General features: G+C 32.3%; 2 protein-coding genes across 2 annotated transcripts; one reads left to right on the plus strand and one right to left on the minus strand.

Annotated features, from left to right (window-relative positions):
- The first annotated feature begins 279 nt into the window (after positions 1-279).
- On the plus strand, positions 280-1,809 carry LOC21391573 (phenolic glucoside malonyltransferase 1). The gene has a single exon (XM_010103648.2). It carries the CDS (start codon positions 280-282, stop codon positions 1,807-1,809), a length of 1,530 nt encoding a protein of 509 aa, XP_010101950.2.
- A 16,273-nt stretch (positions 1,810-18,082) lies between these two features.
- On the minus strand, positions 18,083-20,100 carry LOC21412323 (chalcone synthase 2). The gene is made up of 2 exons (XM_024169251.1): positions 19,820-20,100; positions 18,083-19,250 (listed from the first exon to the last, which is right to left on the minus strand). The coding sequence occupies exons 1-2, from the start codon at positions 20,013-20,015 to the stop codon at positions 18,247-18,249; spliced, it is 1,200 nt and encodes a 399-aa protein (XP_024025019.1). The 5' UTR covers positions 20,016-20,100; the 3' UTR covers positions 18,083-18,246.
- Between the last annotated feature and the right edge of the window lie 6,769 nt (positions 20,101-26,869).

The following is a 26,869-nucleotide window of genomic DNA, read 5'->3' on the forward strand; positions in this document are numbered from 1 at the left end:
TTATTTTCCTTTTTCTTTTAAACATTCTTTCATAAGTATCATATGATATACTTATTTATACATTTATAATATTCGACTTTGACACAAATTTAATTGAAATGTGTATTTTAGCGCATCTCCTTGAAATTTCTGTTGTTAAACAAATAAAAAATTACTAATCTCATAATAAAATCCTAACTTACTATTAAAATTCTTATAATAATTCACACGTGCGAAGAACGTGTTATCTGACTAGTATATAAATAGTTCTTGGATACTACCATTTTATCACACCACATAATGGCAGAACCAAACATGGTGGAAACAATTGAGGTCTGTTGGGTGGCTGCTGCAGTACCGGATCATGATCATCATGATCTTTATGATCATCATGATCTTTATGATCTTTCGTCCACTAGAACTTCAGTTCCAAAGTCCCTTCCTCTCACTTTCTTTGACTTACGCTGGTCACGTTTAGGCATTCCTTTACACCTCTACTTCTATGAAATGTCAGCCCCGGAGGACTTCTTCCACACCAATATCGTTCCAAGACTCAAACATTCTCTGTCTCTTACCCTCGGCCACCACTTCCTTCCTATGGCCGGAACACTCACTTGGCCTCTAGGATCCCCCAAGCCCGTCCTCACTTATGCCCCGGGCGACGCGGTTTCGCTCACCGTGGCCCGGTCCAATGCTGATTTCTCTCTTCTCAGCGACACTGATAACGTCATTTGCGACGCTCCAATGTGCCATCCTCTGGTTGCTGACTTGCCAGCATCCCGTGAAAGATTAGCGGTTATAGCAATTCAGCTCACCGTGTTTCCCAACTGCGGGTTTACGATTGGGATCACGTTGAATCATGTGATCCTCGACGCAAAAAGTTTCGTCATGTTTATGAAATCATGGGCCCGCATATGCGGATCACTTGGAGTTGGAATACTAGATGGTGTTCGTGATGATCTGCAATCTCGCATATGCTTGCCAGCGGATCTAGAACCATTCTACGACAGAGGCCTTATCATGGATCCTGCAAATCTTGAAGCCGTCTTCTCAAACCACTTGCTGAATTCTGATGGACCACAAAACAGAAGTTTACGGCCGCCTCTCGAACGTCGACTTCCGCCGGATTCATTTCAAGGGACTTTCCAATTTCCGCGAGAGAAATTAGAAAAGTTCAGGCGATTGTTAAAGGTAAAAATTAAAAATGAACGACAATATGGACATCCAGTTCATCTGTCCACATTTTCTCTAACATGTGCGTATACATGGGTTTGTTTAGTCAAGGCAGAAGGAATTAAAGACAGCCAAGTCGTTCTATTATTCCCAGTGGATTGTAGGTCTCGGTTAGAGCCTCCTCTTCCCCAAACATATTTCGGAAACTGCATCGCCACTGGATATGCAGTCGCCGAAAGCGAGTTGTTATTAGGAAAAGAAGGGCTTTTCGTAGCGGTAAAGGCCATTAGCGACGCAATAAAAAGTATCAACGACGGAGTTCTTGACGGAGCAAAGAATTGGGTTTCGGGATCACCGGTGTATAATATTACTACTACGTCAAGACTTGGAGGATTATACACTACTGCATCGTCTCATCATCTTGGGTACTACAATACTGATTTTGGATGGGGAAAACCGAAAAAAATGAACCTCGTCTTTAAGTATATAACAGGAATTATTTGTTTTTCGGACCGTAGAAATGGGGATGGAGGGGTTGAGATTGGGTTGATTTTGAAGAAACCTCACATGGAAGCTTTCGCTTCCTTATTTGTTGAAGGTCTTAATCTCATTGAATTGGCCTTGAATTCTATGTCAAGAATTCACCTCCGCCTTTAAGACAAGAAAGGAGCTTCAAGAGATCATGAGCCATTTGCAAGTCTGTTTGCTGACATATATATCTGAAGATTATATATCAAGTCAGTAAATAAATGTCTTTATACATATATATATATATATATATATATTTTTTTTTTTTTGTTTTCATACAAAGAGACTCTGATCTCTCGGTGTGTGTGTGTCCAAAAGTGTACAAGTAAGATAGTGGTGTGTATGTGTGAGTGATTCGGTGAGTGGGCCGGTCTGATCAGTTTATGTCAAAGGAGACTTAATAGTGTTGTATAAAAGCTTTAAGATTGCGAACACCTCTTGTAGAGAAAAAAAAAAAAATACAATAAACAAATATTGAAATGATTTCAAATCGGTCTCTTATTGGCGAAAAAATAATTGAAAAAATGAAAAATAAAAATCTCTTCAGTACGCGCTCTCTCTTTCTTCTAGGATTTCTTTCTTTTCTTTATGTGCGGCTTCTATTTTTCCTTTAGGGTCAGAATCTGAAACCGCCCCTTGGCTGGCCCCCATTTTTTCCTTTAGGACCGGAATCTGGTGCCTATGAAACTTATCTCTTTTAGATGGCTTCCATGAGTTCTTTCATAAAGGATAAATTTTCAGCACACCACAAATTAAACAGTGGGAAAGAATCATAATGAAAAAAGAGAAAGACAGGTTACTTACTCTTTGTCTTCAAGTACAAAGTTTCTATTTCTTCTTCTTCTTTTCTTTTTCTGTCTCGCCTCTTGACAACATAATATATTATTTAAACAGAAGATGAGATAGTGGGTTTCGAGATAAAAAGTATGTACTCCAACAGTACTAGGACGGATATATATCTTGCTACATCGTCTCATTGTTTTGGGTTCTGTAGTACTGCTTTTGGATGGGGACAACCGACAAAGGTGGATGGCTCTGTAGACGTGGGGATAAAGGCGTTCAGATTGGCTTGGTTTTGAAGCAACATCACATGGAAGCTTTTGCTTTCTTTATTTGTTGATGGTCTTGAAGCTTTTTGAATTAGCCTTGAATACTATACAATGAAGTATTATGACTAGGGCTAAGCAATTTTTTCTTTTCGACTGTTAAGGGAGGAGAAATCTTTTTGGTTTAATCGAATGATTGGAGAGTGATAAATGGATTATTTTTGTACTTCTATTTCTTCCATCCTCTAACAATTAAGGATTCGTTCGTTATGCTAGTTCGAGTTAAGAATTTAAGTTAAAAAGTGAATTTATGTGAAAGAAAATACAATAACAGAAAAAGTTAAATTTAAATTTATGCGAGAGAAATTTGAATCTACACTTGCTATGAATCTAAATATATATGTTGTCTCCTTTTTAGTGTCTGTTTTAGTACTATCCCCTTCTAGTCTGTTTTGTTGTCCCTTCAATGACAGTATCCCAATATGCCTTCAAAGAAAAACATGCAGGAACACAAAAGTGCTAAAATACAATAAATTATATTCCTTAAAAGTAAACTAGCGTTAAGAATGGACTGAAGCTTGATAAAGGATAATTTCCGAAAAGTTCTCACAACCATATTATTTGTCAATCTCTTGTTGAGAAAATTGGACGTAACTGTTTGTGCAGATAATGAAAATGTTTTTTGAGGCCTACGAAATTACTTTTCTGAATAAGTTCTTATTTTCCCTACTTGTGGAAAGTTTGCTGAAAATTTAACAAATTACCTCCAACATACAACTAATAATTACTCTCCATGAAATTTATAAATAACGATTTTATAGAATTCGACTGATTACTCAAAAACTGATGATACATGATGATAATATTGGATATTATTTACCAGCAAAGATATTCACGACCTTGCATATCTTGAAGCTACCTTCTCGAACCAGTTGCTAAATTTTGAGTGACCAAACAATAGAAGTTTATTGCCGCCTCTTCGACGTCAAGTTCCGCAAGATTCGACCTTCCAATTACCACAAGAAAAACTAGAAAAGCTCCGGCGACTGGTGAACAGAGACGGTCAACGATACGATCGTCATGATCAAGTTCATGAATCCACATTTTCTCTCACGTGTGCACATACATGGGTTTGTTTAGTTAAAGCAGAAGGAACTAAAGACATCGAAGTATCTCTAGGATTCCCGGTGGATTGTAGGTCTCGCTTAGAGCCTCCTCTTCCAAACACATATTTTCGAAACTGCATCCATCACAGTCGTAGAAAGAGAATCCTTTTTCTGTATAAATGCCATCAATGAAGCTATAAAAAGTTTGGATAACGGAGTTCTTGACGGGGCAGAGAATCGGGTTTCGGGATCGATGGAGCGAGGTTTTACTACTGCAACACTTGGACGAAAACATTTCACTGCAGTATCTCATCGTTTTGGATACTATTGTACCGATTTTGGATGGCGACAACCGATGGAGAAAGGTGTATGGCGTCGGTAAATCTATAAGAAGAATTATTAATCTTTCGGACCGTAGAGGTGGAGATGAAGGCCTTGATAATTGGCTTGGTTTTGAAGAAACGTCACATGGAAACTTTCGCTTCTTTATTTGTTGAAGGTCTTGAATCTCTTTGAATTATAACCCATGAATATCCTTTTCATATTCGTCTGAAAGTTAATCAGGTCGCCTGTATTCTCATCCTACCTGTCTTTCTTGCACTTCGTCGTCTTCAGCTCCTACTTTTCTGTGTCAGAAGTGGCCGCTCAAGATGCAATAGGGTTTTCTGCCTACAACTTTTGATGATGATTTTCAATATTGTACGTGTTTGTTGCTTTGGTCGTGTCTTAACATGCGTTTGTCTTATAGATTTAAACTATTCAAATTTTGCTACATTATCTTTTCTTGTATAATTTAAATTTTTTTTCAAATCTATAAACTAAACGGGCTTTTAAATACTAAAGAAGTTTCGGCTCAAGTTCACGGACACCCACTTTTTCCTCTCTGGATTTTTTTTTCTGTTTTAAATTTATTTATTTTTATTATTATTATTATTATTATTATTATTTTATTTTATTTTATTTTATTTTTTTACACTGGGTTTGTCTATTCAAAATTTTTACAAGGCATCCCAAACTAGTTTTTAATTATCGACTTTGTGGTTTTCCATCTCTTGATTTTAGTGACGTTAGTAATATTATTTTTTTTTTTTATTGTAAGTCCTTTTGACATATTGATCATTTTCTTTATTCTGAACTTCGAATTTTCTTTTTATTAATTTTAATGAAGTTAACGAGGCTAGCATATGTAGAATGAGTTTCAAGTTAGGAGCCAATTTAATTGGATAACATCTTGGTTGCCTTAAGCTTGATCTCGCCCATTTCATTAAAAAAAAAAAAGGGGTTATGTTACTGGAGATCTCAGCTGAGCTCCAAATTTATTAGGAAAAGAAATTGTTCTATTAAGTTAAAAGAACTGACTGCTTAGAATTGGTCACTCAAAATTCGAAGAGTATATCCCAATGCATGGTAGCGTATTTATCAAAACGAAATGAATTATAGGATCAATTTTAATTTTGCCCCCGAACTATAATACAACTTTCACTTTACCCCCAAATTTTAAAAACTAATTTGTACGCCCCCAAACTATATAACGTTATTGATTTTGTCCCTTCCGTTGACTAAGTGGATGCTTGGTTCATGGATTCGGAATCATAATTTAGAACTATTCTTGTTTTACGTGTGTTTTTTGTGAGAGAAAAATATTGTATAGAATCATGAATCATGATTCAGAATCATAGACAAATACAAGAAACAAACATCGCCATTTAATGTTTCTCAGCCTCATCACCAACAACAATATCATCATCAAATGAACAAAGTCTGCATCCTCAACATCTTCCTCACCCACAACATTTTCTGCATCATCATCACTTTCATTAATATCCTCATCATCAATGTTTTCACGTGGTTCACGGGTTCTCTCACCATGCTCTACTTATCGTGAGGACCCTTCATTTGAATTGGGTTCATTGACAGATACACGACTTTCAACGACTACACAAAACCAAACAACGAGCTTTTTTTTTTTTAAAAAAAAAAAAAAAAGAAAAAAGAAGAAAAACTAACAACGAGAAACCAAAAAATAAATATTTACAGTACTTACTTTCAAATAATATAATACAAATCACATGGTCTGATTATTATAATTAGTTAAAGTAACTTTTTAATAAGTAGTATCAACCTTTATATTAACAAACAAACCAAGATAGGAAAAACAAACTTTGGCCCTGATTACTAAAAGGTGGACAACAACATTGGGCCTACCCACCACCGCTAATAATCACTCTATTCAAAGTGGCCCACACAGCCAAGCCCATAGAATATACGCATTAAACAAAAGAAAAATAGTAGAAAATTGGCCAATATGAAAAACTTAAAAAAGTATATAGGCTAATTTTTAGTTATAGAAATTAATATGTCATAATTTGTCAAGTTATGATTCATAACTAGAAAAGTTATGGACAAACTTAGCAAGTTATAGTTCATAACTAGATAAGTTATGGACAAAAACCGTGAATTATGGACAATAACTTGTCAAGTTATGGTTCATAACCAGACAAGTTATGGATGCAAACAGTAATTTGACCTATTTATTAACTTATGTAAACTATTGGCCTATTAATTTTAATTCATGTCAAGTCTTGGCATATTTCTCTCTTTCTCCCTAAACAAAAATCTTTATAGGAATCGTTATACCAAAAATTTCAACCACAAATCATACCGAAACTTATACCATAACATACGAACACAAAAATATCAAGAAGGAGACGTTTGGTTCATGGATTAGAACCATGATATTAGAATTATTTTCAATTTACGTGTATTTTTTATGAGAAAAAATACTATAACGAATCACGAACTATAATTTAAATCAGAGTATAAATTCCCTAACTAAATAACCTCTAAATTACATTCAAAAACCCATTATATTTTCGCACTAAACAAAATTACTAGGAGAAAAACTCACCATACTCGGTACAAAAATCTTCTCCCCATTATTACCAAAAGTATTCATGACGTTGACAAGTGATTTTCCACAAACTTGGCTCGGATCTCACAATAGTATCATCCACAGAGTCCGCTATTACGGAAACCCACTTTAGTCCGGCAGGTTCCCAGTTTAGATAAAATTACTTCCTTACCCTTCAAGCTCTCTCAAAATCACGTCCAAGTCAGCTTAAATTAGACGGTAACAGAGAGAAGGGACAAAATCAATAATGTTTCATAGTTCAAGGGTATACAAAGTAATTTTTAGAGTTTAGAGGGTAAAGTAATAGCGCTATTATAATTTAAGGAAAAAAAATAAAGGGCATGTTCTTTTATTTAAAAAATTAAAAAAAAATAACTCAAATTTTAATTTTATTTAAGTTCACATTCTTTTAAGTTTTAACTTTATTTAATTTTACTCAACTTTATTCAAGTTCTAACTTCAACTCAAGTTATAACTCAAATTTAACTAAAAAACTACACTCAAGTTACACTCCAAAAGAACAACTCCAAAATTTATCCTAAATTATAAGTTGGTAAGAAGTAGCTTCATCCGCGTGAATTTGAGAAAATTTTTTATCATAATCATATTTGTGAATCTCTAATCGTTTCTTAATCACACTGACTCATTCAAAAGGTTAATATTCTACCAAAATTAATGAACATGCCTAGTTTCCTTCCAGGGTTGTAAATTCATAAACAAACCCACCAACTTAGGCCTCCGTTTTTTTTGCATAAATTTGAATCACGATTTAACTTTCTTTCTGCAATATTTTCTCTATCAAGAATTGAATTTCAGCTAAAATTTTCTATTCAAACCTGCAAAGAGGAAAGCTTTCAGCAAACTTATCCATTCCAAGAAATAGAAAGAATCCATATTGATGATGAGACCCTCCTGAAGCTTTACCCATGAATGATTTGTATTTCGGACATGCATGTGTAGAAATGGGGATGGAAGAGTTGGTTTTGAAGAAACATTACATGGAAGCTTTCGCTTCCTTATTTGTTGAAGGTGTTAATCTTCTTTTCTTTTCTTTTCTTTTTTAAAATCAGAAACTATTATTTTTTGTTCAAAGAATCAAGTACAATAATAGTTTCTATAAGTGGAGGAGATTCCTCTAACATAATAAACTCATTATCTATATTAAAAGCAAAAGAAGTCAGAGGATATGCTGCATTATTTGCCTCTTGAAAAACATATGGCCTGTTCTTTTGGAGTGTGACTTGAGTATAGTTTTTGAAGTCTCATTCATTTCACCGATTTGAGTTTAGAATTTGAGTTTTGCTACAGTAAAAAGCTCTCTGAAATAGTCACATTTAACTTTTTTGTTATAGTAAAAAGCTCTCACATAAAATTATATATCAATTCGAATTAAAAACTCGAATCATCGAACTAAACTGACCCTCGAGTTAAATTTGAATTATAACTTAAGTTGAAGTTGTAACTTGAGTTTGTGTTTGGTTGTGTACATTTGAGTTATGGTTTGAGATAAATTTTTTTTTTGAGTTTGTGTTTGAGTGAGTCAAAACTTAAATTTGTATTTAGATAGTATTTTAATAAAAACTCAGTGGTGATGAAAAATTTTGACAGGGTATATGGGTGGAGTTTTATTCGTCTTTTCGTTGTCAACGCATAGAAAAAAATCATCTCAATCAGGATTAAAACGAGAAAGTTATAACTTTTTAAGAATAGAAAAAATACTATTCATTAATTTGAGTTCGAGTTTCTGAACTCGAGTTGAAGGGGACACTTGAACTCGAGTTTTAGTCCCAAACTCAAGTTCAAACTCGAGTTCAAACTTAAAAGAACATGAACTTGAATAAAGTTAGAACTCGAGTTGTCTTTTTTTTAGTTTTTTAGACAGCCGAACACACCCATAGTTACTCTTCACTCCTTGAAAAAAAAAAAAAGATAATAAGATATATCTGACGATAAAATACCAAACTTATTATTAGTCCTCAAAGATTGAATCATTTTCAATACATGATCGGACTCCATTTAATAGAGATTTAGTCCCACATCCTTAGCCCAAACCAAACACATCCTTAGCCCAAACCAAACTTAAATAAGGGTTTTAACTTTAACCTCATAGTAGTAAAGCACCGTCTACCATTTTAGCCAAAGCTGCCGTAAGAAATCTAGTACAATCTCTCATAATAGCTCCAACTTTCATTGCCTATTGCGGGATAGAAATAGTTGCATCTACATTTTAGGTCCCGTTTATTTCGCTGATTCGAGTTTAGAATTCGAGTTTTATTACAATAAAAAGCTATCACAAACAATCACATCTAACTTTTTTGCTACAGTAAAAAGCTCTCACATAAAATCACATATCAACTCGAATTAAAAACTTGAATCAGCGAACTAAACGGACCGTAATTCCATTCTAGAGGATTCCATCTAGTTTGTGCCCTCTTGATAGCATGGTTGTGCTTAGTGATAATATATTCATAATGATAATTAATACTTCATTCAACAATATGAGACGGATAATTTTTGTTCCGTTCCTCCCAATTACTCGATGCCAAATAAAGAAATAATTCCAACTCAGTTTTAGTGAGGGAATTTGCTAGAAGATGAAGAATTTTAACAAAAGATAATTGCCGAAAATTCTTGAAACTGTAACGTCCAGTTAAATTAATTAAGATTAATTAATTTAATTCAATAATTAGTATTAATTAATTTAAGATTAATAAAAAACATTTTAATTAAAATTTTCACGTAAAAGATTTTTTTTCTTTTAAAAAAGATTGCTTTAAAATTGACTCCCCTAACAAATAAAATATCAATAACTAATTTTTCAAAGGAAAAATAATAAACCATTTCATATTTTAATTAAATTAGATTTTAAATTCTAGATAATAAATTTACACAGAAAATCTAAAGTCCAATTTTTTTTTTCTTTTCTTCTTTCCCTCTCACTTTCTGGTATTTATTTTCTCTCTCTCCCTCCCTTCCACGTATTCTCTCTCTCCCTCATCGAACACTCTCTCTCCAACTTCCAAAGAAAATTTCTAAAATTTCAAAATTCCATATCTCACTCGTTCTTGATCGGAATTGAGTGATTTTCGTTTCTATGAATTCACAAAGAAGAGGAGAACGAGATGACATCCATGTTGCATGTAAAACTCCATCATGCTCGATAGTTCACTGGAGCTCCGCCGCTGCCCACGCCGTGAGCCGCCATCTCCGGCGGTGGAGGTCGACACTACATGATTCAAAATGTTGAGGACGACGTCGGGATGCTAAGCCCTCAAGAAATTTTGAGGAAGGAGCTTCTATTTTTGAGGTAGGGATTTCTTCTTCTTCTCCTTCAATTTTTAGATTTAAAATTTAGTGATTCAAAAATGTTTGCGGAACAGCTCCGGTGACTGTGATTCAAAAATGCAGGTTTTGGGCAAGGTTTCTTGCTGAAGCAGCAAGTTGTTCCAGCTTGCGGAACAGCTCCGGTCGCCCGCACCGGGCGACCGGTATGCACTCCACCGGCCGAGCGGTGGAGTTGCACTTTGCTGCTAGCGGACGACTGGTGGCAACTAAACCCGTCCAAAAATGTTTGAAAAAAAATCAGTTTAAGCCAGAATTTTTCATACTTCTCCAGTTTTAACCGGTTTAAAAATGAGAATGTATTTCTCATCCTTTTTTAAAGTGTTTCAAGGAATTCTACTTTTTGGTGAAGAATTCGATTTCCTTGATAAGAGATTTTAAGAAGATTTTTTAAAAAGTCAATGAATAAATATATGTGGAGTAATCATACATATATAAAAAAAACTTTCAAAAAACTTGACATTCGTGAATCCTAATTTACTTAGCTGGAATTTCAGAAAAGAAAATATGTCTCGAATTAGAAATAAATTCGAGTATGGTGTATAAACATGTAGAGCTCTCTGGCACTGTTCTGATAGGCAATTCGCTCTTGAACACTGACCTGATGAGCAATTAGATACTTAGTGTGCTTGATTGCCTGAAGATTAAGATATGCATCGTGTATCCTTGAGGGCAGGTCCCAGAACCCGCGCGGGGTGTATATTGGCTTAGCACAGAGATGTGTAAAACTTAAATTTATGGACTGTTTTAATATTATTTGTAAAAGAAAGTCTCCGGAGCAAAATATCTTGATATTTATGTATTTATTTTTGTGATTTTAGCTAAACAGTTCAGTTTAATTAAGTTAATTTTCTTTAATTAAATTCTAATAATCACAGTCCTATTTTTGGGGTCGTGACAGAAACAGAGTTGGATAGGTGATTTTTTCTACACCTACATAACATAATTATTGATTAAGTAAGGTTAAGAATGAATAAACAAAAGAACACTAACAATAATGATAATGATTATAATATTAACAGTTAACCAATGCAAATTTCTGTAAGAAAGAATTACAACAGTAAATCATCTTAATGCATGTATTTTGTCTTCCTTAACCAATCATATATATTCATTTAGATTTGTCATCTATATTCGTTTTATAATACTTTACACAATAATAAAAGACCACCTAAACCAGCTCCAGGGACTTCTAAACCAGACTCAAAGTGAAGTAACTTAGATAATGACCCAACAGGGAGACGAGTCTCCATTAGAATAAATACCAGAGTAAAGATATAATCATAAAAAGAGATGATAGGAAAGATAAATAATCATACAGATAAAAAAACAAACTACGAGGAAAATAGTAATAATTAATAATAATATGAAAAGGAAGAAATAATCTAAGACAAGGGAATGATATAGTAGTAAAAAGAGAGAATAGAAAAGATAAATAATCATTAATCACACAGATAAATAATCATTAATCACACAGATAAATAATGATAAGAAACAATGAAGGTCTTAGAAAGAGAAAGACTGCATATTTCAACCATCCGCATGAATTATTTTCCACCAAAATAGAAGAACCCATGTGATCCGCATATTACCCTTAAAAATAAAAAATAAAAAAAAAAACATGTGACATGCACCTATTTATTCTCATCTAAAATGGGACCTAGAAAATTTGGTACAATTGCAAAGCTGGGGAATCGATGCTAACAAATAGATTAGAGGGGTCCGGTGTCATAATGCTAAAAGGTTAAAAAAAAAAATTGTGAAATTCAATTATCAATATTTATAGCGTGAAAAGTTGGAAACATGTCAAAATGAATCATAATTGAAAACGACAATTTTATATATATCTATAGTGATAGTACAAAGTCTAATAAAAATCTTTCTGATTCAGAAAATAATCGGATAATTATTAGAAAGGTCTGCTGATCAATCACAAACGTTCATGTTTTAAGATATAAGGACAATTTTACCATATATATCTAGATTCTTATTATTATTTTTTTTTTGAAGAATTGACCCTTAAAACACAATGTTAAATTGATATTGTCCCTTTTATTTAAGTTGTTTAAGTTAAATCTGTTTTAATAAAAGGAAAATTATGATTAAGAAGATCAATAATAAAAATATCACTTTTATGAAATGGTAGTTTTTAATTTTTCCCTTTAAATTTTGGTTTAAAAATACATAATTATTCATTAGCGAGCAAATAGATAAATGAAGTATAAAAATTGTTGCCTTATAATTTTAGTTCAAAAAGTTGATTTAGTTCAAGCCCTGTTGCAGAAAATCGTAACGTAAGTGTATGTTATCGTTAACAAGTAATTAAGTAATGAATTAGAGTTTCGATTCTATGAGAATTGCATTAATTTAATTTAAGTACTGAAATTTGTTAACCATAAAATTATTCAAACGAACGAAATTGAGATGAAAATAATAAATCAAAATAACGAAAATAAAATAAATAACCAAAAATATCCAGGCCTACGACTCACCAAAATCAATTATATATGAAAATCCCTATTTAAATTAAATATGTCCATTCCAAATGCTAACAGTGAATTTCTCTAAATTTAAAGCTAATCTTTCTCAAACATTAATAATTATATCCCAAACATGTAGACCATACATCTCTGTCAAGATTTTATATGTTGAGATTCATTAAGAACAGGAAATGATCACCACTGCACTAGTCACATAATTATCTCTAACTTATGATGTTCTAGTGGCATAACAATCATGGGTCGTGTTTATCCATCACTTCTCAGTCTCAAAATTAAATATCAGTTCATGCAATTGTTGATCAGACAATCACAAACATTAAACACAAATTGAAACACTCAAATAATTGGAAACAAAATATGAATTAATTAAAAATAGAAAATTTTAAATACTCATAATCTGGTTACATCGTAGCTCCAAATACACAAATTAAAACATTAGTTCTAGTGAAATTAAAGAAATAGAAAATTCAGAAAATAAAACCAAATGAAGGTGTCATCATCATGGGCCTCCAAATTTCGTTTTCATCTTCTTCTCCTCCTGCTCCTTATAGCCTCTAAAAATACATTTTTTAATAATCCTAAAATAAAACCTTAATAAAATAACCTTAAAAAGTGACATAAAAAACTCCAAAATAATTTCCCCAAATATTTATCTAATCAGCTCTGCCAGTGGGGCTTTAATTATTTTTGGGGGTGTGTTGATGAAGAAATATCGCGCCGGGGGTCTAATTCCAGTTGCGGCTGAAAAATGCATTAAATAGCCTTAGAATCCACGTTCAAAAGAGAGACCAGACATGTGGCGGCACTTGGCTGGCTGGAGCAAGGGAATGCTTAGGTGACGTGGCTCGCTGGGTGGGGGTGGGGAGATCCGGATTTTTAATTGCTTTTTACCCAATTTTTCTCCTTTTTAATCACAATTAAATCCAATTAGACACAAAATGAGAATTATTACAGATTTTAGAGGGGAAACAAATGAAATCAACAAAACTACAATAAAATAAAAACAAAATTAAATTAAATGAAACTAAACTAAAAATCACATAAAAATGAATAAAAATCTCGAGAACAAAGCCAATTTAAAAGTAAATAGAAAAAAAAAAACTCAATTTTTATAGAGTTATCAAGCCCCTAAAAAAAATATTTCTAACTCCGTCACCGCCCTACCTATCTATTAATTGGGTGGGTTTAGGTTGAATTTTCCTAACCCAACTTAGCCCAATAACTCACCCAATTTAGGCAATATGCGATCGTTTTTAAAGTTGAATTGACTTTTCTCATGGGTGCTAAAATTATTACAAAATATATCACAGTGACATCATTTAAATTTTATGTATTGAGCAAAATTATACTTGTACTTTTGTGTATTTCCTTCAGTATCATTGGATTAGAATTTTGTGGTTTTTCATTTATATATTTGTAATTTTTATAGATTTTGTAATTTTTAAGTATTTTTTATTATGACATTCTCTGTAATTATTTATGTCTCCTGGTATATGTCAATCTAAGCCTGAAATTAGTGTTGTTCCTGTAAAATATTCTAGCTCATCATATAATATATTTATCATATCTTTTATATTAATTACCTAGAAACCTATTATATTAATATTGTATGAGTTATTATTATTATTTTTTTGTTGGCTTATAACTCATGTATTTGAATTTGTTTTGCATATATATTATTTTCACGTTGGGTTATAACTTATAAAATAACTTTAGAATTTTGTAAAACTAAATGAAAGTTATCATTCTTTTCATGTATTTCTTTTTTTGCAATAGTTAACTTTATTTATTTATTTTTAATAATGTTCAATCCGCTTAATTCACTTAATCCACTCAAAATTTAATTATGGGTTGATTTTAAATTTTAAGTTGACCACGTGAGTTAAATTTAAAACCAACTCACCTAAATTTAATTGGGTTGATTAAAAAATCTCAAAAATTCACCCTACCAACCTTGAAAATGTAGCTAAAGTTGTGGCTGCAGATTGACTCTTATTATTAATTTATTATTGGATTTTCGATGATTCCCTTGTTCTTTTCAATTATGTTTATTTCTCGATTGTGGCTCTGTACAAATTACCGTTAGGTGTAATCAGCGCGTAGTGTATATATAATACACAGATTAATATTAAAGCATAAAATATGGTTGAAAAACTGATTATAATTTGCATGGTTGTCATGTTCAGAGTACACTGAAAAAGAAAAAAATAAAAATTTTGAATCAGAAAGGACGATGACCGATTTGGTTTACATTACAAAAAGTATGATTATATATATACATACATACATATACATATATATATATATATATATATCTTATCTGTTCATAACAGCCTCCACTAGCAAGAAATTGGAAAGTTCCAAGAATTCATATATTGAAATAGGCTGGTCGCTAGAATCTTTTTATTTTTAATATGCAAGTTAAGCTTGCACCAAATACTGAGCTAGTACTAACAGCAGTTCAAGTATTTTTCCGTTTGGCCCTGGATAAGCGCCAATTTATCCATGTTTTTCAAGTTCCATTGTTCAATATCAGGAAAGAAGTTACAATATTATTATGTTATAATGTTTATTATGGAAGCAATAAAAGATGATGGAATTGGCAAAATTGATTATATATACATTATTTCAGACAACTTTGAATGTGTGTTGATAATTAGAATGATGTGGTGAGTCTCTAACACAGAGCTTAATTAAAATATTTTATATTTTATCAATTTATATAAGAAAATCAATTCGTATATTTTAATTAAGCTTTTGAGGTGTCAGGCAAATGATAATTGGCTTTTGTTGGTGCCGACATATTCGGGATGTACGAAAGTCATTGTGATATCAACCCGCCTCGTTTTATTTACTAAAAATTCAAATCTTTTGAATTTTTAATTCCACTTCATTTATTGCTGGTCAAAATGGTACTAAAGTGATTTATTTAAAATAATGGTTATATAAATAGTTAAAAAATAAAAAAATAAAAATAAAAGTAAAAAAAATGATCTAAAAGATAGAGGAGAAAAGACAAAAAAAAAAAAAAAAACCTTAAGTAAAAAAATTTATTTGAAATGATTGAGAAGTTTTAATTTATGAGAATCATAAATAAAATAAATTTATGTAGAGACGTATTTAAAAAAAAAAATCAACTGATAATTAAAATAATAATATTTTAAATAATCTTAAAAAAGTAATTAAAGAAAATATATAAAAAATTAAAGGTTAAGAATAAGAAGAAAAAAAAAAACTAGAAAAATGCTTACGCAACGAAACTCCTCGAGAAACGGATTCTATTTTCAAGGAGAGAGAAATCAGAAAGGGAAAGTAGACTAGAGTATTCAACGTACGATATAATCAAATCAAACTATCCTTACACTCAATGATAGAATCTGTCGTTGGTACAATAAGCTTTCTTGACTGATGTGGTAGTTGCGATGAGAAATTTTCTTTGGTGAAGGAATAGTTAAGATAGAAAGCATGGATTAATAAACTTCAAATTTTCTTTGGAAAATAGTCTGCAACTTACGACTACTAATTCGTTGGTTTGTAAATTATTAAAGGATAAATATATCTTTAAGATGTTTTATTCAACCAAGAACTAGATTTTTGACTTCAAATTTTCTTTGCAAAATAGCCTGCAGCTTTTGACTACTAATTTGTTGGTTTGTAAATTTTTAAGGGATAAATATATCTTTTAAGAAGTTTTATGAGTTGATTAGTTGGGAGATTTATACCCCGATTCAAATCATGATTCATAGTTCGCTACAGTAAAAAATACACGTAAATAAAAAATGATTCTAATCTTATGATTCTAATCCATGAATCAAACGTCTCTTTAGTTAACCAAGAACTAGATTTCGCCTCTCCTCTATTTAGATTAGTATTATATGGTGTTGTGGCCACGGCACCTTGCATGCACTTAATCATTTTCAAAATTTTTAAGGGTTTTCTATTAAGAGTTATCTCTATCAAGACAAGGTTACGTTTTTACTCAAATTCATAAAAAATAATGCAAAAATAATAGCACCTACTACAAATCTAACACGTAACTAAAGAGTTTCTTTGTTAGTATCACACACGCCGTAGATTAATCTCAAATTTTTAATGGTGCAAAATTTCAAAAAGAAAAGATAATTAATTGTACAATTAAAAATAATTAATGGTGCAAAAGTGAATATTAATCATATATTAAAGCGTCAAAATTTAATTTAATGGGAGGAATAAAATATGCTCTAATGATAGGGCAAAAATATCATTCAATAATTATAATAATAACAACTTATCTTCAAACTGACATGGTAAATCATGTACAATTTTGTATTAAAAAAAATACTTATCTAGCAAAAATGATTCGTAGTGATATGGTGAAACACGCATTGTTTATTGGTAAACACAATAGCTTAAAAAAGAAACAATTTTCAAGAGTTTTAGTAAATATCACTTGTACAATTACCAATAAATAAATTGTAAAGAAAAATCAAATAAAACTAAACGGTTTAGCGGACAGTTTAGCAAAATGATTTAACAGACGAAATCAAAGATCAATGGAGCAAAAAAAAAAAAAAACAAAAAAACAAAATTTTCAAGCGTGATCGAGATCAAGTTCGTACTTTACTAAATTTTTAAAAGTTTGTGCCTTTATTCTTCTATCTTATGACCTGTAAATATAAGCGTGATCGAGATCAAGTTCGTACTTTACTAAATTTTCACATAAATCACTATTATTACTATATTAGCATTCTTATGTTTAGGAACTTATGGTTTTAACCTTGGGATTAGTACTATAGTAGTAAGATATGTGAATAAATCATGCAATATAAACTGCCCCTATTCATAGATCAGACTGATTAAGAACTAAACCAACAACAAAATAACAGTTCCTATTAGTACGATAAATAACAGTTTCTATCCTGAGGATGTTTTGCTTTAAAATTGGCAATAATATTCCTCTCATTAGCATTCTCTTGTACCAAACGCTCTCCAGACTTCAATGTGGAGGAAGAGACGGAGAAATGAGAGAGGTGAGGGAGAGAAATATGCTCAAATTTCTTGTTTGATTAGAGAGGAGAGAGAGGAGAAATGGAAGGACAAGTTGACATAAACTATTATGTTCATCAAATTTAAATTCAAATAGATCACTCTAACCCCAACAAAATATTACTAAATAGATAAATAAATAATAAACCAAACAACTTGAAGTATGTTACGTTGTTCTTCATCCTTATCCTGATCCATCCCTTTGACCAAACAAAGCAGTACTATATACGGAACTGCTCATCTAGCAATTATCCAATTGTATAAAATTGATGATCGAAACTTTTAGATAGTGGCGGAATGCTCTTTTTTCTTATATTAAACAGCATGTTTGATTCAGATATTACATAATAAGCGTTTACAATTATAAAACTGAAATATAAAGAAAGACAAGATAAGACCCTTACTCTTTCAAAAGAAAAAAAAAAAAAAAGAAAAAAAAAAAAAACACTCTTTTATGTTTGTCACTTATTCTTTTTAAAAAAAATCATAGTGCGGTACAATTTATAATAATGTTTTTAGAGACCGGCAGTACTAAGTATCACACACTAATAACAGCATGGAATACATTAGTATGATTCATCTTTTATTAATTGTGATTTTTAGCCTTGGTAGAATCCCGATAATAATTTCACAATCTATGCAACAATGGGGACGCTCTGCAACACCACTGTCTCCACTGTGAGTCCCGGCCCGAACCCAAGAAGAACTCCCCACTCCAATCCATCACCAGTGGTGCTCTTTTTCTCCTCCAACGACCTCTTCCTCATCTGATTCAGGATAAAAAACACAGTTGCACTTGACATATTTCCATACTCGCTCCACACATTCCATGTGTCCTTAAGCTTCTCCTTCTTTAGCTCAGCTTTCTCTTCAATCGCCCTCAAAATGGCAGCCCCGCCGGGATGTGGCACCCAAAATAGTGAGTTCCAATCACTAATTCCAAATGGGGTAAATGCTTCTTCCAAACATGTCAGAATGTTTTTGCCAATTAGCTTCGGCACTTCCGGAGACAATACAATTGTGAGTCCGCAATCACGTAAATGTCCCCCTACTGTGTTTTCTGAGTTAGGAAGAATAACTTGTGAATTTGAAACAAGCCGAAACAATGGTCTTTCGACGGAGCCCTCATCGGGTACGTTGGCACCGACGATTACAGCCGACCCACCATCAGCGAAGATTGCTTGGCCGACAAGAGAAGCACTGTCTTCCTCCGAGGGACCGCGGAAAGTGGGGATGGTGAGTTCAGAACAAACAACGAGAACACGTGCTCCAGGGTTGTTCTCGGCCAAGTCCTTTGCAATGCGAAGGACGGTGCCGCCGGCGAAGCAACCTTGGTGGTAGAGCATGACTCTCTTGACGGATGTATTGAGGCCAAGCGACCTGATCAACTGATAATCGGCGCCAGGCATGTCCACTCCAGAAGTGGAATTGACGATGATGTGGGTAATTTTTGATTTCGGTTGGCCCCACTCTTTGAGGGCCTCTATTGCTGCGCTTTCACCAAGCTTTGGCATCTCCACAATTTTTAGATCCATACGTTCATTAATTGATGGACCATCGTAGGTACAGATACTTGGGTTTGCTTTGAGGATATCTTCCGTCAACCTCATGTGCCGTTTCTTTATCAATGATTTCTCACCTGCAAGCAATGATAGGTGTCACTAAAATATCGTGTGAAAACATAAACAGTAAGGAAAAATTCATGGCAAAAACACACATTACTGACTTAAAGAAAATTAATTAGAAATTAGTGTGCAAGGAAGGTAGAATTAAATCATTTATCTCCTGTATATCTTTACTGAACTATATACAGTAATGTCGAAAAGGGAACTAATCAAGTACTAGAAGTTATAAATTACATATGTTTAAAAACATATTCCCAATAAATCCATATACGGCGTGCACGATGTGAGGGAAAAATTAAATGAAAATAAAAAAAAAAGATTATAACTCATGACACTAAAGAGAAGTTTTACGACCCACCAACTTTAGCAACTGTAATTATTAGATTTAAATCGAATGGTGCCTATGAACCACATATTGTGAGCGTGTAAAAAGATTCTATCACACCCCATGTTATATGGCCTCATGGTTTCTAGAGCAACATCAAACTACTTAGGTTATTCCTTAAATTTAAAAAGCAAAACAATGAAAAGATAGACTTGAAATATTTATGATAAAGATTTGGTTTCTTATGGATTTGCTTACAAATACGCTTGAACTTCTCTTTTAATTCCGTCATGTGCTCAGAATTAGTGACTCTGAAGTAATAATCAGCATATTCAGCTTGATTGAAGTAGTTGCTAGGATTGGATGTGCCAATTGCTAGAATTGAGGCTACAGCAGGGCCAGCTCGTGGGATCACTGTCTGGCTTTCCTCTACGAACCCGTTAGTCGGCGCCATTGCTTGCTGCTTTAAGGGATCGAACACCGAGTTTAAAGGTTGAGAAGAAGAGAAGAATAGATGAGGATATGATGGATTTGCACTTGTTTCTCCTGGCTTTTTATAGGCGCAAGGGTACTGTTATAAACCTCGATACAGATCTGAAATGATGCAATAATTAATCGAATTATTATGGTTTTTAATTATTCGGTCACGTGTAGAAAAATTGGTCCACATCCTATGGTTTCTACGGTTATAAGTCAAAGATTCCGTCATATAGGAGCGAATACTGTAATGTTAATTGTAGGTGAGAGGAAGTTACATACTTTTTTGTCTTTTCCAAAATTACTATTGAATGAAAACCCGAATTTGGATAGAGTCGGCAAGTGCTATTATTTTTATTATTATTATTTTTTTTGTGTTGACTGGAAAGAATAGAAATAATAAGAATTTCTCTATGTGTTTTATTAATTTATAAAAAACTCGAATTATTAATTTATGTGTAATTCTATTTTGAAGAAAATAGTTGTTGACACTGAAAATTTGTTATGAAATTGTTGACAATGTGAATTTAGTTGGGTAACTTAAATACGCAGTAATTTGGTTGTGAAATTTTGTAAAATTGATCGGATAATATTTATTGGGTGAACTATATTTGGTTTGGGAAATTGATTGTTTTAGTTTAGAATGATATTTGTGTTGGTTTTCTAAGTTCTGTTTGTGAAACTGGGTATGAAATGTTTCTTTGACAATATGTTGCCTGTCAGATTTGTTAAATTGATTGTGTTATTTATGATAAATTGGCTATTAATTAGTACAGGTGTATTGATGTTGATTATATTTGAATGAGATTTGTGTTGAATTGATTATATTTTATACCCAATGGTTTAGAATAGTCATCATTTAGTTGTGCCGATAAAGCAAAGTTATTGATGGCAAAATAGATGATGAAAATTGCCATGATAATCTATCTTTTACCAAAGTTACCACTTGTTAAGGAGGTTGAGGTTACTTGGCAAATAACAATTCTAATTTGGTTGGTTTAGTTGTTAAATGGACATGCGTTGATAAACTTAATAAATGAAAGTGAAACAGATTTTGATCATGCACCTTATAAAACAATTAAAAACATGTATATTGATTTGACTTTGTCCAATATTTATTAATTTACCTCGTTCTTATCCATTTGGAATTATTCCTACATTAAATTTATCAATACATAGTTCATGTTCTTCATTAATGTTAATGTGAGTTTGATTTCATGGTTAGAGCGGTGATCCGGTAAACCAATTGAACAGGAAAACATATATTCAAGCTGATAGATATCATATATGTATGATATTTTAATTTCTTTCCTCGGCCAACAAAATTACCAAAGTAGAAGTCAAAGTTGTTTGACAACGAAAGAGATAAAACTTTCAATCATACATCTCTATCTCTACCTACTTGCTAATTTGGAAGGTGTGCAATATTGAATGATTCTTATTGGTATATTTTTTTTAAATATAAATATGTTTATAAGATATTGAAATTCATAATTTCTATTGTTATTATTATAAAATAATGTCTAGTATCTACAGGATTAATTCTGTTAAGTTTTTACAATAAAACAGTACTGGATAGGTCACCCGTGGGAAAACTAAAAGCCAACATTTTTTTTAAGTGGCCACATTTTACAACGATTTTTTTGAGAGGCTCATTGGCATGGTCCTAAGATTTTTTGACGACAGTTTTAAATTGTTGTCGTATATTGAGCGAAATAAGTATTGTATTATGTGTAATAGTGATTTATGTCTCGTTCGTTTCACTCGTTTGAGTTAAAAAGTGAATTTATGTGAAAGAAAATATTGTAGCAAAAAAAAAAATTGTATTTTAATTTTTATAAGAAAAAACACTATAACAAAAACTTGAATTATGATTTAAAAAGATGAAACAAACGAGACCTTAGTATTTAGTTTGTGGGATAACTAGATCTCCTTTTTATGTTTTCTATGTCAGAGAGGATTTAGTACTATGTAGTGATCTTGGTGTATTAATTAATGATATACTATAGAAGTTGTTTTTTTTTCCCTATATTCACGTGTTGGGTTCTACATTTCAGCTCATGGAATCGCCAAATATATATGAAGGGAAATCCTTCTCATAATCAGCTCCCTGATCAAATCACCACCAGATTGATCATTCCCCCTTCTTTTTTATTTTATTTTAAATTTATTTATCTGCGTATGGGCTTTAAATTGCTCACATGATGAATAAGAATTAGACAAGTCCAAAATAATTATAGCTTGATCATAATGATGCATACCATTGTTTAATCTATAAGGAAATGGTGGAGAGACACGATTTCAAATTTTTTTTTTATTTACTTGTTGTTCGGATGCGACACTTTTGCTGTTATATTCCTGAAATTCATAGTTCACAGCACCCCTCTTAAGTACATCATTCTCTTTGACAAGCTCATCGACCCGCTCCCGCAAATACTTTTTCATTTTAACCACCAGAACCCATTTGTTGAACATAGTTTCATGAGCTTTTTGGATTGTCTCCTCAGTCAGTTTTTCACCATCTCTGGAACCGTCAAAATTTGAAAAATCTCCGTATTCTTCTGATTTTTCAGGATATGTTGTAGATTGTGCGGTAACACAGTTTGAGACAGTCTGCAGCACTGCTATTTAGAACATCTTGATAGGGCATTGAATGCAACATAGTTGTTTACATGATCATCATCTTCCTGGCCGCCCTTGAAATCCTCATCACTCCATGTGACATTGATTGATTTCTTCTTCTCCTTCTTCTTAAGAGTGTTAATACACTCGGACTGAATGTGGCCGTAACCGTCGCATTGTCAGCAATGGATACCTCTAATTTTTGTCTTCGCTTCTGAGTTTCTTGCTACAGCTTTGTTCTTCTGGAAGTTGTTAGCATTGCCGAAGTTTGGTGTTATTCCCTTCCTATTCATATTGTTCATAACCTTGTTGAAATTCTTCGACAATCATGCAATAACATTGTTGAAATTCTTTGACAATCGTGCAATGGACTTGGTCAAGTCTTCTTCGTCATCAGAATCTACTTCTTCAACTTCAGCTTGAAAAGCAATTCCATTCCCCTTTTTCCCTTTCTCCTTCTTATTTTGATCTAGGACCATTTCATACGTCTACAGGGAGCCCATCAACTCGTCAAGCCTCATAGAGTTAACATCCTTTGCCTCTTCAATGGCGGTGACTTTGTAGGCAAACCTTGAGGACAACGATCTCAACGCCTTCCGGACTAGTTTTGCCTCGGGAATTTTTTCACCAAGAGCAAACGATTCATTAGCTATGTCACAGAGTTGAGAATTGAAATTTGTAATCATTTCAGTTTTAAGCATTCTGAGATTTTTAAACTTGTTAGCCAAAATCTACAACTTGGACAATCTGGCCGCTGCAGTGCCCTCATGAGCGGTCTCCAAAATCTACAATTTTTTTTTAAAATATTAATATGTTTATAAGATATTGAAATTCATAATTTCTATTGTTATTATTATAAAATAATGTCTAGTATCTACAGGATTAATTCTGTTAAGTTTTTACAATAAAACAGTACTGGATAGGTCACCCGTGGGAAAACTAAAAGCCAACATTTTTTTTAAGTGGCCACATTTTACAACGATTTTTTTGAGAGGCTCATTGGCATGGTCCTAAGATTTTTTTACGACAGTTTTAAATTGTTGTCGTATATTGAAGACATGTAGCGATTCTGGTCTTGACGACAGTAAGAAACTGTCACGAAATCATCTTTGGTGTAAATTAATCTTATGTTCACTCTTATTTTTACGGATAATGTTTATATAACCTACATTTTATAAATGGTGTTAAAAACGTTTGAAAGTTTATAAAATTTAGGGAATAGTCTTGAATTAATGATCATTTGTAAAACATTGATGAAAAGTGCGGGACATACTTGAAACTAAACAAAAGGGCGGAAAGCAATAAAAAGAGAAGATAACAAAGGGTGGAAAGCAATAGTGAAATTCTTTTTATTGAAATTTTTCGTCTGCTTTGAAGGATTTTTCAGAAGGAAAAAAAATAAAAATAAAAAGACTTGAAGTTACTAGCCGCCAAGGACGGCTTTTCAATGTATTTGGACAATATTAATATCCCCAACAACTACAACTAGGCATAAATCAAGGCCACTCAGTCAACAGCATACGGAAAAAAAAAAAAAAAAGGAAATCAAATATGGCGGCAAGCTGAAAAAAATATCACAAATTGCAAATTGATTACTCGTGTCGTTTTTTTAATAATGTATTGTTGTTTTTGTATTTCCTTACTTTATAGTTGATGACGTGTTATTGTCGTTACTTGAAAACTCATCTGTATATTCCGAGTGCTCTTTTATATATTCCAAAGTGCCTTCGTGAACCGTGCTTGCTAGCCCATTTTGTTGCATGGCTAATGCAATATGACTAATCAATTGTGGCGGCAAAATTAAAATAACATCACAAATTAAAATAATATATCTCTGAACAAGCCTAACGGGCCACACCTACCCCGTGGTTGCCAGATTGATATCGTTGTTCTTGTTTTCTGGTTAATATTTTGTTTTTCAAGCCCTTTTTCTTTTAATATTTTATATGTCGGATCTTATGGTCGTTGCCGTTTCAAATTTTTTAGCTAGCTTTGGAGGGTTTTGTTAGTTTTAGATTATTTATATATATTTTTTCAATAGTTTTAGATTATTGGTGTTAATTCATGTTGTTGTTTTTTGACCAAGTAATTGTTTTTGTCGCAATTTGTCAGTTTCAAGCAACCCCGACCTCATATTTGTTTGTTCTCTTGTAAAGTTGATTTTATACTTTCTTTTTATTTTTGGTTTTTCCAACCTCGTAATTTTGTGATCGTGACTTTAAAATTTATTAGTATATTATACGTGCACGTTGCTCCTACCTTGTTTTTCTAAGTTAATACAGCTAATTTAGTCTTTTTTTTATACACGTGTTGAACACCTTCTTTTCCTCTTTTTTCGTCATTAATCTCCACCTAGTTCTTTTTTTTTTCCCCCCATTAATAATCTTTTACCTTTTTTTAGTATTTTTTTTCCTTGTAATTTTAATATGAGTTTCATAAAATTTTTTCCCTCTTATGTGTACCCTAATTAGGGTTTTATTAACTGGCATGGAGGAACTAAAAAAGAAGTGCACATCGACACTTTTATACATATGAGATGAGATGAGATAGGATGTAGGATAAAAAAACCACTTTTATTTTGCGACTTTTAACATGGTTCTTCCCCTACTTCTCCAATACTTGCAGTCATTTTTTTTTTTCTTTGTAAATATCTGTTCTTACGTAAAAGAATAATGCTGTAGGCTTACCAATTTTCACATGGAGCACCAAAATCGTCTTTAATTGGCCACGTGCAAAATAGTGAGAGAAAAGTACATTTCTCTAATTCTCTTGTGGTAGCATCGCACGGACCACACCCATGGTAGTCACCAACCCTTCAAAGTTCAATGTTGGCATGTTCAATGTTGAGGGCATGAAATTAGGACACGATAATGGAAGTGATGATATAATATTGACATGGGACTTTCTCTCTCCTCTTTTTCCTCAATCCTCACCTTGACTTTATTTTTTATTTTTATTTTTATTTTTTTATTTTTTTAACTTCTTCTGTTCTTCACTACTTCTCCAATACTTTTAAGCGTTTTTTTATTTATAAATATATAGTTTTACATAAAAGGATAATTTCCACATAATTCAGCTGCAAAATTCATGTGCATCATAGCGAGAGAAAAGGATGTTTCTCTTGTAGTATCATGTCACGCGCAAGGGAGACCTACAAGTCCTCACGTTTTCCACACCTACCCTTCAAAGTGTTGAATGGGGCAATATTAATTTCAATGATATATTTAGGTAATATGTCATGATTTTTAAGGTTGGATTGACTTTTATCATGGGTCCACAATGACATTATTTAAGTTTTGCATATTGAAAAAATTATACTTATACTTTTATATATTTCATTCAGTATTTTTGAATTTTGGGAGAGTTTTGTAGTTTTTCATATATATATATATATATATATTTGTGATTTTTATAAATTTTATGATTTCTAAGTATTTTTGGCTATGACATTTCTGCAATAATTTATGTTTACTGATATATGTCAATTCAAGCTTAAAATGATGTTTCTATAAAGTGCCCAATTTCAATAGATACTTTTTAGTAAACGACAGTGCTACGCCAGCCCACCACAATAAGAAAAAACCAAGACGATCACATTAACGTTAAAAAAAGAGACAAGATGACTACAAGTTGGGGAAAAAAAACACACGATGAGTAATCAAATATATCTTAGCAAAATATCTCCTGAGGGACCGAACGGGCATCACGTTCCGCGCGGTTGGTGGATTAATGTAGTTCTTGTTTTCTAGCTCTTGTCGTTTTAATATTCCTTGGGGTTGTTGTCGTTTCATACTTTTATCTAGTTGTCGAGGATTCCATTATGAAAAATTGTTGAATTTATCCTTAGCATGAATTTTTATCTTTTACTTTCTATTAATATATATCATTTTGATTAATATAATTATTTAATTAAAAATGGTAAAAACTCATACACTTTAAACGGCATTTGTCTCCTTTTCCGTCTGTTAGTTATAAGTTATTTCTAGATTTTCAATAGTATCAGAATTTTAAGTTTTCTATTGTTTTATTGGAGTTGTTAGTTATTGTAACATTGTTATTGTTGGTTTTAAGTTTCTCCAACCTCATAACGACAAAAAAAAAATACACTTTTTCTTTCCATTAATACTGCATTTATATGATGTTGCCACTTTGCAGTACTACTTATCGTTGTCAAATTAAAAATATTTAAAGTAAATAGTAGTAAAAATA

This window comes from Morus notabilis, unplaced genomic scaffold, assembly GCF_000414095.1.
Source record: "Morus notabilis unplaced genomic scaffold, ASM41409v2 Scaffold701, whole genome shotgun sequence".
NCBI lineage: Eukaryota > Viridiplantae > Streptophyta > Magnoliopsida > Rosales > Moraceae > Morus > Morus notabilis.